Source organism: Diadema setosum, chromosome 1 (assembly GCF_964275005.1).
Source record: "Diadema setosum chromosome 1, eeDiaSeto1, whole genome shotgun sequence".
Lineage (NCBI taxonomy): Eukaryota > Metazoa > Echinodermata > Echinoidea > Diadematoida > Diadematidae > Diadema > Diadema setosum.
Genome location: NC_092685.1, coordinates 51,127,219 through 51,141,139, shown reverse-complemented (window position 1 = coordinate 51,141,139; position 13,921 = coordinate 51,127,219). Strand labels below are relative to the sequence as shown.

General features: G+C 37.4%; 1 protein-coding gene across 1 annotated transcript; it reads right to left on the bottom strand.

Moving 5' to 3' along the window:
* Positions 1 to 2,112: 2,112 nt before the first annotated feature.
* On the bottom strand, positions 2,113 to 13,014 carry LOC140231975 (ubiquitin thioesterase OTUB1-like). The gene is made up of 7 exons (XM_072312130.1): positions 12,932 to 13,014; positions 10,507 to 10,559; positions 9,318 to 9,413; positions 6,791 to 6,909; positions 6,331 to 6,415; positions 4,926 to 5,120; positions 2,113 to 3,476 (listed from the first exon to the last, which is right to left on the bottom strand). Exons 1-7 carry the CDS (start codon positions 12,984 to 12,986, stop codon positions 3,279 to 3,281), a joined length of 801 nt encoding a protein of 266 aa, XP_072168231.1. The 5' UTR covers positions 12,987 to 13,014; the 3' UTR covers positions 2,113 to 3,278.
* Positions 13,015 to 13,921: the final 907 nt, after the last annotated feature.

Sequence of the window (13,921 nt, the reverse complement as noted above, 5' to 3'; positions counted from 1 at the left end):
TCTACCAATCCAGCAGCATTTGCAGGTATTGATAGACAGTTGGCATCACAGAGAGTTAACATTAATGAAACAAAAAAACAGAGACCTTGACATAACTCAAAGAGTGCTTAGCACTTCGCAAACATCTTTTGTACATAATTCAGACAAGAAACACTACCTAGAGCATGAAATACTATTAAAGCTATTTTAATCATGTTATTCTCATTACATACATTTGTAAACTATCATTCCAACGGGAAGCCTTGCTAACAGTGTAGGTTCTGTGCTGTATGTCTCTAAAGTCTATACTGTGTTCGACTACCATGCTTACTAAAGAGTTATTCTGAATTGGAAAGGCATGTGAATTTGGCTATTTTTTTTTTTCGAGTACACATGTTATAAAATATAGCACAACATACATTTTACCATGAAAATGGTCCTCGCTTCTATACAGCACACACATGGAACTTCTGTCAAGATATATAAAGACAAAGAACAACATTATGACATCACATTCACACATGATTTCTTTATTAGGTAACAAGATACATTTTGTTACTGTCCTGCAACTACCCCTGTCAATGTTAAAAGATTTACTTGATATCATTTCTGAAAGTTTTTATGATTTCTGAAATACAATGTATATTGTATTTGTGAGTTTTTCCACCAACGCCAGAATTGTAATTTAGAACATGTTACTAATTGGTGTAAGAAGCAACAAGATAGAAGGATATATCGAAAAACATATTTCATCATCATCTTGCCATTCTAATCATAAACGAATAGATTTGAACAAATTACTTCAAGACATGCAAAACAAGACAGGAAAAAGGAAAACAAAATGAAAATCATTTCAGACATCATGTCTGTACATGTGTCAAATTTGCAATTGAAGACCAATGTGTGGACATCATTTTTCAGCAAAGGTTTCAACTGACCTTCAATTAGCTCATGCAATATATTTTCAAAGATGACTTGGGACCTGTTGTCAGAAAACCAGCACAAAAGACTGAAACAAATTATTTTTGTCTTTTATTATCATATTAAAGAAGACATTGTACATCATAGCAATGCAAACACATCTGTAAATTCCACAGGTTATTACTTTGATAACGAAAGTTTTGACAACCAACAATCGGACATATTCATTTAGCAATATTAAAAAAAGAATAATCGTCATCATCATTATCTCACCAAGTACTCCCAGATAACAGACATCTACACACAATCATACTTTTAGCAAACATTGGTACTCAAATTTTTTTTTGTGATTTGCTCAAACTTTTGCACTTCCAAACACTTGAATATATTAGAATTTGTGGCTCCTGCATTCACAGATTTCATCAAACTTCAGCCACATGCTTGAATACCTGTAATGAATTTTTCATTGTGAAAGTAAATACACGTTGTACACTTCATCTTTGATGCAATTCACAAATTTCATTGCAGAAGCTATTAAGGAGGTGGGTGCCCCAGTAAGAGTCATTTTTCTGGAGAACCAAATCTTTTCACATGTACTTTCTATGTGGTTTAAAACAGTTATTTGTAGAGATAACTGTGTCCCATGACAACTCAATTCAGAGTTGGTGCATTTTACAGACAGTAAAACAAATTGTGTGTGTGTGTGTGTGTATGTGTGTGTGTGTGTGTGTGTGTGTGTTTTCCTGTTAACATGCAAAGTAATTATACTTTACTACAGTTGTAAGTAAGTGCATTCTGCCCAGGTCAATTGAGTCCCTCTTCAATGCCTGGATACACAGTGGATAAGGTTTACATGAATTCATCACAATCTAAAATGAAATGAATGCAATAATGTTTTGATAAAGCTCATAACAGATGCATACATGTTTGTTTGCAATAAAAAAATAATAATGATAATAATAATAAATGGATCAAATCCATTGGATATAGACATCACATATGAACAGCCAACTGAAAGAATACGACGACAATGCCAAAGCATGAAGTGTCAAATAAATTGTTTTCCTTTGCGGGGCAGTCATCTTTCTTTTTCTTTTCCTTTCTATGTTCTTGATTACGGAACACCCTTTGTGCTTCAATAGAGCAAGAAAACATTGATATCTGTACTTCATATTCAAGACAAACCCCAAGAACAAGATGCATACAATGGTGTGATTTTTTTCCTAAAACAGTGAACTTTATTCTGTTATCATATCACTGCAACTAAGGAGATAAACAGTTACAAATTCATATACCATTTTGTTTCATAATTCATTACAGAAAATATCAATAATTTAAAGCAATGGCTATGTTTTAGAGTTTTACATAAACTCTCCATTCAGAGCTTTTCAACAGTATGGCCCAATTCAACCAATCTTGCTTCTGCCGAGTAGGTTGCCATGGCAACATGGCTCTTGCATCCACTTGCATGCTGTCCTGCACCTGTCTCGAGAGTCAATCAGAACAATCTGGAGAAGGCAATGACTCACAGTTACCACTGATTATGAGACCTCAACAATAACCCACTCCTACCATTAGTCTTGCTTACAGTCCCTCTAATTTTCTCAGTCACTATTTGAAAATGATCACCAACCCTGTTGACTTGTTGAAATTAAATGTCACGTCAACCTTCCTCGTACACCTGTAACACAAAACTTTACAATCAACCTTACCACAAGCTATTCACAAGCAATTCACAGAGAATGTCAAATTGACTCATCAGAATGGTGCTGACTTGCAAATCATCGTTATGATTAGCAATTGACAGCTAAATTTTATTTCACAGGGTCACAGTTTGGTGAAGAGAAATTAAATTGCTGCTACATTTGAAAGTCTACTTGTTTTCATAAAATGTTGAGACACATTTTACAGTTGCCTTGGACTAATGAATGCACATTGTATATCCTCTCTAACACGATGACTATGCCCGCTGTATTGTGATATGTTCAAGAGACAAGTAGCTACTTTCTGCTACTATAAGCCTGATATATCCTTACAGACAAATGCAGGCTACTATCTACGCTTTACAGGAACTGATAACAGTGGATACATTGCAAGTGATCGTCCATCATTATCCGGTAACAACCCACCACAATTCCTTGTCCAGCGACCTGGGGATACATGTCGTATCAACATGAATGCCCCAATCCTGCAGCAAATGCACAATTAATGAAACACAGGACACAGAGCGCTGGGGTGTGCATATTAACACCCCTGCCATGAGTTTATGAAACCCAGATTGTTTTACAACAACCATGAATATTCATCAGTTCTCTCTTCCCAGTTAAGGGCATTGGTCAAAAAAAAATTGGAAGTATCCATTCTTCAGAGAGGGGTGGCTAGGAGTAGAGTATATCATAGTGACCAGGCCGGTAGAGGAGGGTGAGCTGTGGTGTGCATCCCTCAGGGAAGTCGTGACAGTTGACCTTTCCCCCCTCACCCCGATCTAGGTAGGCCACTCTGATGCCAACAGACAGGGCAGTGGTCAGTGCAATGATGTGGATGTGGTCACTCTCCTTGGCCATTGGCTCAACTTCCTGTTTTGGGTGACATAGTAAATGAAATAGTGTGAGTAATGCCACTTATCGCACAGATTTATGATCAAACATTTCAGATGAAACAGACTCAACGATTGGCAAGTTCCCCCCCCCCCCCCACACACAACTGTTTTTCCTGTGAAATATACACCTTGCAGTTCAAGTGTATCTGTACTCAAAAATTCAATTTTCTGATATTGTAGACTTGCATATTGGTAATAGCCCAGAGACATCTGAAATTTCTCCCACAAGGAGATCTTGAATTAAAAAGATCAGTCCCCAAACGGCAAAAGTACAAGCACCTTGATTTAAAACTAGTCATCTAGCTTTATTCATTGCGTTCAGTTGCATACACATTGCAGGTCTACAACTCTCTGTGCAAACTTTGATGTTCAGTGCTCAAATGCTCATGTATAGTATGAACTACAAAGCAATTGTATGGGCATCAGTGCATCGCCAAATACGCGTGCACATGCTTGAAACGTACGGCCTAAACACGGAACCAAATATATCTGGGTGCTCCATGAGGGGGAAAGAATGTAATTTGATTTTATTTGATTTATCATCCTTATGAAGAATTATTGGAAACAAGATCAATGTATTTGGGCCTTATTTTAGATGTTTATTATTATTTTAGATGCTGTTTTCACTCTCAAGTTTAATTTTTGGGTAAAGATATCCTTTAACTGCACGAGTCATTAACAAGTGTCCAGGATGAATGCCTGACCATGGGAAATGACCTGTACAACATTGATCTGATGATTAATATTTTGAACATGCTAGATAGTAGGCTCTTGTCTTAATTGATCATTCAACCTCATCCAAACTGGCCAGTTTGAGAGACATAGAGCATTCTGACTTTCCACACATTGCGCTTACAGAATTACACTCTTCTACTGCAAATACATTATGCGGAGACTCCTTGAAATGAAGGAGTACAGTTACCCCAAAAGTTTGTCCTTGATTTACAACCACGACAATGATACCAACCAAACAATCTACAGGGCATATTGGAGTATAGGAATTAAGTAAGAGTAGTGTGTGGTTGACTTGTCATTCTCTGCACACACACAACTCAGACAAAACAAACACCTGCCTGCATGCATACTTTATCTACTTCACACAAAAAACTTTGCCCCAAGCCTCCCCCTCCCTCGCCTTATCAACTGGTGGGCCACGGTCCACTTGTGGACCATGAAGCTCTCTCAGGTGAGCCGCGATGTCGGCCAAAAAATTCCCCAAAAATATTCCTTGTTCATCTATCTGGGCCTCAAAAAAAAAAAAAAACTTACATGAGCAAAAGTGGGCCTCGGGTTAGAAAAGGTTGAGAAGCGTAGGGTTGCCCTTAGCCATGTTTACTTTTCAAACAAGAAATAGATATTTTTCAAACTTGTTTTCCATGATGAATTAGTAAGTGTATTTACAAGAAAGAGGTAAACCGCTCCTTACCTGGCTGCAGAATTCTTTGACAGTCCTTCCACCTTCGATGAAATTCTGATAGAACTCGCCCTGCTTCTGGAGTTCTCCCGACGTGAGGAGGCGGAAGTAGACGACGAGGTAATCCGAAATGCCTTGGTCACAGAACGTGTCCACCAGTTTGTCCACGCTGGGCTGGTCTTGCAACAACTGGACGGCCTCCATGAACTAGACAAAAGAATACCAAACAAACAGAATTTGCCACTTAGTGGCATCATATCATACAATATCAGAAGCACTGCAAGTATCTACACTCTTAATACATTCTGAAATTTACTACGGCTCTTTTCCAGATACTAACACAAAAAAGACCAAAGACATACTTGTATACACTTTAGAACCATGTTGTGTATGCATCTGTGGACTTCAATAAAAATTGAAAGTATTGTTTTCCTCTTGAATATCACTTCATTCACTGTATAATTTTAACCTTCAAGTTAAAAATATAAGAAAACTGCCTTATTTTGATAGGGATGAGAATGTGGCTTCATACAATTTTATCTGTCCTTATATGCAAATGAGATAATATGTTATTCATTTGGCATTACAACAACATTTTCTTTTTCTTTTCTTTTTTGGTGGGGGGGGGGGGGGTCAAGACTCTTGCATCCACACACACACAAACCAAAGGCAAAGTTTTCGTGATTATCTGTTCAGAGTAAAGAAAAACAGTGAGATTTGGAAGCCAACCATCCCACAGGACCCATGGAAAAGATACGTTTGTAATCACCATTTAGCACATTATCATTCATCTTAAACTGAAGTTAACAATCATGCAAAATGTGGGCAAAGCCTCGGCGAATCTCATTGACTGTTTAACCCGTTGAGGACGGGCTGATTTTGTTACAACACGCATTTCCCATAGACACTTGCCCGAATATACTCGGGACTCGTCCTCAAAGGGTTAAGAATGTACCTTGAAGACTAAACCCAGTTCTACCATTAAAAATGTCACACCAGAAACTTCAACCCCACCTAAGCATTTGTACAATGAAAGATTCTCCCGCCTGAACCCCCAAGCAAAGCGGAGACTCTGTTGCACAAAAGTGCGCATTACATTATGTACACAGAGTGCACACTAGAAGCTACAATAAGTGCAGTGTCCCTTGCAATGGGGATCCAGGTCCCGCTTTGTCGCCCACAAGCGGTTCTAAGGCTACAAATGCACTCTAGTTCTATATTTCAATAGCATTATCTTTGAACAGAAATGACAAAGCAAAGTTGAGTGGGAGAAAGCTAAGTTTTAAGCAGTAAAAGATATATCTTCAGCATGAGAAATTCAAACTCAAGCGGAAGAGCAGGAGATTTTGAGATAAAGGCTTCAAAGTGGGAGGTCCTCTGCCCCAAACGGGAGAATTGGAGTCCTTGTCATACTCACTGTATCATGGAAGTCTTCCAAAGTGAAAGATGGGAAACCCAGGTTGATCAGCTCATCTTTGCTCTCCTTTGCAATGCCAATAAATCTGCAGAAAGCATGGAAAACAGAGGAGATTCCTATCTTTGTTTGTGTGTATTTATTCCCTTATTTTCCAATCACTCGATGTGAACACTTTGAAACAACGGTTAACACTTAGGATGCATCATGCAATGTAGTATTTCCATCTGAAAGTGAGAAGATGCCAGCTGGACAACCTAGCTGGATTCATTAGTTTGGCTCTCAACTCACAAATTTTGGCACATGAACTTGCAACAGTCTTCTCATTAATATACACTGTACAGTAGTGCAGTGCAAAAGGCATCATCTACACACGTTGGTGGATATACACAAAGAGAAATCTTTGAAAAAAAAAAAAGGAAAAAAGGAACACTGCATATTTGGCACCACACATTTTCCTCACCTGTGAAGTTCTACTTTGTCTGTGAGAAGAGTCTCAAAGTATGCAAAGCCAAATGCTCGGAAGAAGCAATTTCCATCACCTCTTGTTTTTCTGATAAACCTGTGCTTCGTCAAAAGATCCTGTAAGTCGAGGCAAAGAGAAGATCAAAAGACATGTATGTTTGCAAAGATCAAATGTCTCTTTATAGTTTCACCAAGAAATGTCAACCAGCATGACATACAGGAAGTTGAACTGCTGATGCACATTTTTTTTTTTAACTCATTACTAGATAATGCTGCCTGTATGTACGTAGATAATTCTTATCTACCTCACAATCATCAATACCAAGTCTATTTTGCAAACTGTTCTTTCACAGTCTTATATTTCATATTACTAGAAATATTATGTTTTCACGGTAAAAAAACCAAAACAAAAAAAATGAGAGAATTTAAATGCATCTTCATCATAGTTCTGTTCCTTTAAATTATGAAACATAATAATGGCATTTGCCTGTGAGCAAAGATGTCTTCTCTTGGTTTCATGAATCTTCACTTCTCTCTCCTATCTCTATGATTGTCCAACCTTCAACTCCTCCCTCTTCCTCTTCCCCTCCATTTCATCTTTCTCCTCCTAACGATGTCCGAACATCTTACTTGATTCATTTTCATTTCATTTATTTCCAAATTCTCATTAAAATACATGTTACAAAGAACAAGGCGAAGATAATAACATTGCATTTGGTAACAACATACATGTACAAGAAAAACAAGCACAATGGAGAGAAAAAAAAAATTTTAAAAGAAATTCTAAGAGAGAAAATGGAGGAGCCAGCAGAGGCCATTGGCCTTTCTATGGCTGGACTCCCACTTGAGATTTTATGTACAATTATGAGATACGCTTAAAAAGAGGGAAAGACGGACGATTAAAAAGCCAAAAAAAAAAACAACAAATACAAACTGGCGAAATATGAGTGAAAAATATGTAAAAAAAAAAATACACACTGCAGACATCACATGAACGTTTGATTAAATTTCTGCAAAACTTCAATTATAATTATTCAACAAATACCTTTTAAATCTACGTTTAAAAGAGGCAAGGGAAGGACAAAACTTCATTTCATCAAGGACAGAATTCCAAACATGTACTCCTTGATATTTAGATCTTCTCACTCTATTCTTCCTTACCCCTCTCTCTGTCCCTTTCTCTACTGTCTCCACTAGTGCAACTTCATCTTCTAGCTCATTACTGTCCCCCACTCTTCACTTTTTGCCCTCCTTACAACCCCCATATGTCGCTTCCCTCTTCAATCCTCTTTCTAGGCTCTTCTTCTGCCAAGCAACGACCCGGTTAAGGACTACATACACATGGTGTCACTGCAAATCTTTCTCCCTCATTTACTTCACCATGCAAACCTTCAAGCAATACAAGTTATCTGTTGTAAACATATCTCCTCTTGTATATAATCCAGAATTTGATCCTATGTCTGTCTAGATGCTATACAATCTGTAAAGCTCTCAGAGTGTAAAACTGAAAAATGGTGACCTACTGTCTCTACTGCACTCATTCAAGTGTGTCATTAATACAGTATGATACAGTACTCTCCGCATTATCAGGTAGGCTCGGGCAGAGCGTTTCTTACCCGATTAAGCGAGGTACCCGATTAACAGAAGAACAAGTCTCATTCAAAATTGACACACACAATGTGTATGTACATGCATTGTACACTGCACCAAACACCTACACTGTATGCTTAGCACGTGTGCTTGCAACGCCACACTAAACATATCTTAGACTTGCTCAATCATGAGCAATAATTTACATTCTTTTTACGGACAAATATGTCTTCTGAAAACTTTGTCGTTTGACTATAGACCACTCGCCAACATGCAGGCGTTTTCCGAAATGAACACGTCTCTTTGCGTGCACTAGTCATGTAGAACGTCGGTTTACTTATCGAGAAGTGACTGGGGAAAAGCAAAATTATGGAACTGGTGCAAACTTCTCGTATTGTGAATGTTGTTGTGGTGCAAGGGTGGAGTGCAAGTGTGTTCAACTCCTGTCTGTCTATGCAGTTGTGAGTGCCAGCTACATGTGTAATGTTCGTTTACGTGTGTCAAGTCAGTACTGGTACATGTGTTTTCATGTTTAATCACTTCCCAAATGATCAGTCTTCTAAAGTTGCAAACTAAGCAGAGAATGCGATTAGCTGTGGAAAATTTGACATTCATGATTTCTTAAAGTGTTATATCTGCCATAAAATGTGGGTAGAAATTAGATTAGAAGAAAATTATTTACCCATTTATGCGGAGAGGCAACCCGATTATCAGGTAATTTTAATGTGCATTAGAACTGATTTTGACATTACTACACAATTAAACAGAGTACCAGTTAAAGCGATACCCGATTACGAGGAGAGTACTGTACTGCTTTATAAGTCCCATGTACCATTATGCAAATGTTGCTACTGAACAAGTCTTTCATGATAAGGAATGATTAATCAAGTCTACTATATAATGAATGTACCAACCAATTTTTATGATGGAATTACCTCAATTTTCTGGCTGTAGACGGGATCACTTCTAAACTCATCTGTGAGAACTAAAAGAGGGAGCTTGTCACTCACGAGAGCTGTTGATTCTTTCATCTGGCATGAAAAAAAAAAAAAGAAAGAGCAGAGAGTAAGGTCATACAATACACAAATGTAGAATACAGTTTATATCAATACAGTCAACAAACATGCTTCAGTCAAACCCAATGGCAGAAAGCATAAATGCAATGATGTGGATGATAATGAACTTTTGAAGACAAAAGACTATTGCTTACAGCAAAGGTTCAACTATCACAGTCTTTTCATGTAGGTGAATCTTCAAATAAGACTATGTGTTAGAAGAAATAAGATTCAATGCACTCCGTACGGACAAAATAATGGAATAAATACACTCGTCATTTGCAGCCATATACGTGTCAGTACATGTATTAGAATCAGTGGTCAAACATCAGTATCAGCTGACTTTTCTGTAAGTTTTGTTTGTTTGTTGTTTGTTTAAACAACACCTGTTTCCAAGGCTGCCAACATTTCCTCATCAAAATCAAAAGAGGCTCCACAAACAGACATACTTGTGTTTTACACAAGGTTGAATGGGCAAAGCTGATTTTCAAACCAGGGAGACTTCTGTCTTGTCTGGACATCATGAAATACTTGAACTTTTGGGGAACCCCCTGAAGAATTAGGAACTTCAAAGACTTGGCAGCTCTCCTGATGGACAATCTCCAGACTACAGAAAAACTGCTCGCATGTCACACATTCATTTCACAATATCAAAAGCCAAGCAACATTGTCTTGATGTACTATGCAGCTCAAATCATGTGCAATGAACACAGTAAAATATTGGTGAACTGATCTTTTGAATGAACAGTAAACAAACTAAATATCTTGAGCAGGATTTGAACCCAAGACCTCCTGATCATCGGACAGGCGTCTTATCCACAAGACCACTGAACTTCAGCCTGACAGCCAGGGCTGGTTCTAATCCTTATAGCATGTAGCAGGTACTGTGTAATGTGGATTAGAACCAGCTCTGGCTGCTGGGTAGAAGCTCAGTGGTCGATGATAAGCGCCTGTTCAGTGATCAGGAGGTTGAAGGTTCTAATCCTGATGCAAGAATTTCATTAATTTTAAAACAACTAACAATCCATTAACAATGCATTTGATCTTTAGCAACAATCTAATAGCTCACCTCTTTCTCAATTTTATCCACTTGAGCTATGATTGCTTCATCCCTGGCCATACCTAGAACAGAAAATGAACAAAATTATTAAAAAAAAAAAAAAGAAGTGGAAGAAAAAGAAGAAGAAGAAGAAGAAGAAGAAGAAGAAGAAGAAGAAGAAGAAGAAGAAGAAGAAGAAAATGATGATGATGATGAAAAGGGGGTGTCCCTACGATAAAAGGCTTACTAGTCAAAACTGAAGGGATGACATCCGTTCAGACTGACTTCCCGCCCAATAAATATAGACACTGTAGACATCATTTTAGGTGAGCACTTCATGCCCTTATTCCACATACTTATATCTCCATTTTCACATTATTTTTCAATTCATTATTCATAAACACAAAATAAAAGGGAGCCTAGCAAGAATGAACAGTAAGTCTTATTAACCCATTGAGGACGGACTGATTTTGTTACAACAACCATTTTCCATAGACACTTGCCCGAGTATACTCGGGACTTGTCCTCAACGGGTTAAGGTCTGATCTATTTACGAGGAGTAACTTTGGGATCTGGATAACAGGGAAAAAGAAAATGAATACTGAAATAAATGATTGTACATAATCATATGGTATGAAAAATACACCAAACTACATGTATTGATACCTGGAATAATATATCAGTTCCTTTCAACAAGAGAGTATCTACAATGTTGGGGGGGGGGGGGGGGTTACATGTAATGTCAGGTGGTTCAAGTGAAGAACATTTATTTCATATCAATACTGAAAGACACAGAATATAATTAGATGATCTCTACACACATCAAACATGGAAATGTAAAAGACTGCCTAGAATAATAAGAATACAGCTGTACATTCGAGAATTTATAGAAAGTAAATGATATAGATTTCTGATTTAATTAGAATAAGTCTCTGTGACAAAATGACATTGATAACAAATTAATGTAATTATTTAATAGAAATGTGTAACAGCTCTTAAATTGTTAAAACAAAGCCAAATACAATGTGTCCTTGCAATATGGTAAGTTTCAGAAATAATTAGACATCCTTTTGGTGAAAATAACCTAAATATGGAACACATCCACTCTAGTAATGAAGAATGTAGAATTACACAACTGAATTGACACAACATACAGTGTAATTCACAACTTATCAAAGTATTTGAAGGTATTCAAAGCCATGACTAAAGAAAGTTATGCATATGTGATAGCATCAGTTTGCCTAACAAGCAAGCAAGGATAACATACCATTCAATGACATAGAGACTTTGAAGAATGACATCCTTGTGGAATGTCCTATCACTTCTTGCACTGCACTGGGTACCTTCTTTTTAACAGCAAGGTGAAAATAATTGTCTTCGTTCTGAGAAATAATTTCATTTTCATTTTCAGCATTAATTTGATGTGTACCAGGTAACAAAATATTGACACAATTGGTGTGGTTCAGCAAAAAGAAGATTGCTGAAGAAGAAGAAGAAAAAAGAAGGATATGAGTATGATTATGAATGCCATGCCAAAGGAAATGCACTACATATAAATATTCTGTAGTTGAGGATCCAAATCTAACTCAACTCACAGAGATCCTCTAGGCTCCATCATTGTCTTCAATAGAGAAATAAAAGTGAATAAAATTATAAATTTACTTCTTTAACTTTTAAATAGACTAGTGTATATAAACAGGATCCGAAAGATATATTTCAGCAACTCGTCTAGAAATCTCTACCGCTTTAGTCTGTTAGTTTCCATGTATTAACAAAATCATCTCCATGCAGTCCCATAATGCTTTCTAAACTGATCAACTGGCAATTGTTGTTGTTATTAGATTTTGTGGCGTATAATTCGTGTGCCGAATATTGACGCCATCTACATGCGGGTCTCTGACTCTGTATCTTTTTCTTTGGCTTTCGTTGTTGTTACCGTACTTTTCATGAGGGGTCCCAGGTCCGGCGTCAGTGAAACATTCCTCTCACTTTAGTTCTTTGCCGAACTGCCAATTCAGGCTGACGTTAGAGTTTGAGCTATCAGTATCACAGTGAACAATACAAGCAGACTGGTCAACCAGCAAGTGTCTATACAGTTACTATTTAGAGTTACATAACCTGTTCCCGCCAGTTTGATACGGTCTGCCTAGGCCGAGGAGGCACTACTACTAGTAGATAGTAGCATGTATATAGCAGTTAGGTTTTCATAAACTGCGACCAGCAGCCCCATACGCATAGCGTAATGGGCTATGCGTATGGGGCTGCTGGTCGCAGTAAAGGTTTTCAATATTGCACTGCACTGACACATATTTCTACGCACGGGACTGGACGATATCAACTGAGGGAAGAATCGCAAAATTCAGCTTTCTTTCATCTTAAGAGATATTTCAACAGCGATCAAATCTTACCCGAAATAAATAATCGAGCATAAAGTATTGAGAAAACGAACGGGTACCTGTAAATTGTTCAATTTCTTGATCGCTCAGCGGCTTCTCCTCCTTGTTTGCCATCCTGGTGACGGTGGGCGCAAGATGTACACCAAAGATAAATCCGAGTACTAGAAGCGCACGGGTGTACGTCGTCATCTACGTCCTGTGAAGGCGATTCAAAAGCTCTTTGTACATGTCGCTGATGTACTGTATATACCCGCCGGATTCAATTCAGTTAAATTTCGATTTTATTATCAAACTTTACAGTAGAGAGACATAAAGAAACAAAAATAAAACAAACTGACACTTTACACAACAACTGATTCTTATTGACAACAACCACCCCCCGAAAAAAAAAACCACACTATGATTATAAAAATTAATAACACCAACATTAACAACAAAGATAAGGCATTGACAGAAGAGAAATTGCACACACCCTCAATGATAAAATTCATTATACACATGTATATAATTCACATGTAAAAAAAAATCTTTGAATATTTTCAAATTAATAAATATGTTTTGGATTAAAGAACCAACAAATGAAAATAAATGCAGTAATACACAGATATTTAAATTAATTCCATCCACCTGCAAATAAAGTTATGGGAGAAAATAAAACCCAGCATAATGTGAACATGGTAATGTGCAATGACACCAAAAAAAAAAAAAATAATAAATAAATAAATCAAGGCTATAGTATCAGTATTCGAAAAGAGAGTGAACCCCCCAAAAAAACAACAACAACAACAACAAACAAACAAACAAAGAGAAGAAACATCAAAGGAATTGAAAAGGAGATTTTAGAATAAGTATTCGCGAACAGGTGTGGAAGCGGTGTGGAAAAAATAAAAAGAGGACAACCATAAAACAGAGAGAGAGAGAGAGAGAGAGAGAGAAGAGACTAACATGGGGACTGATGAAAGGGGGAACAAAGCGGAGCAGAGAGAAAAATAAGTACTCGCGAACAGGTGTGAATAAGTATTCGCAAACAGGTGTGGAAGCGAATAGAA

What these genes read in the sequence shown, in the direction of transcription:
- LOC140231975 (XM_072312130.1), bottom strand. Translation starts at nt 12,986, where the DNA reads ATGGCAAACAAGGAGGAGAAGCCGCTGAGCGATCAAGAAATTGAACAA. An exon ending in AGAAATTGAACAATTTACAG is followed by an intron (nt 10,560 to 12,931) that starts GTACCCGTTCGT and finishes TTTCTGTTCTAG; the next exon opens with GTATGGCCAGGGATGAAGCA. An exon ending in TGGAAGACTTCCATGATACA is followed by an intron (nt 5,121 to 6,330) that starts GTGAGTATGACA and finishes TCTTTTGTCTAG; the next exon opens with TTCATGGAGGCCGTCCAGTT.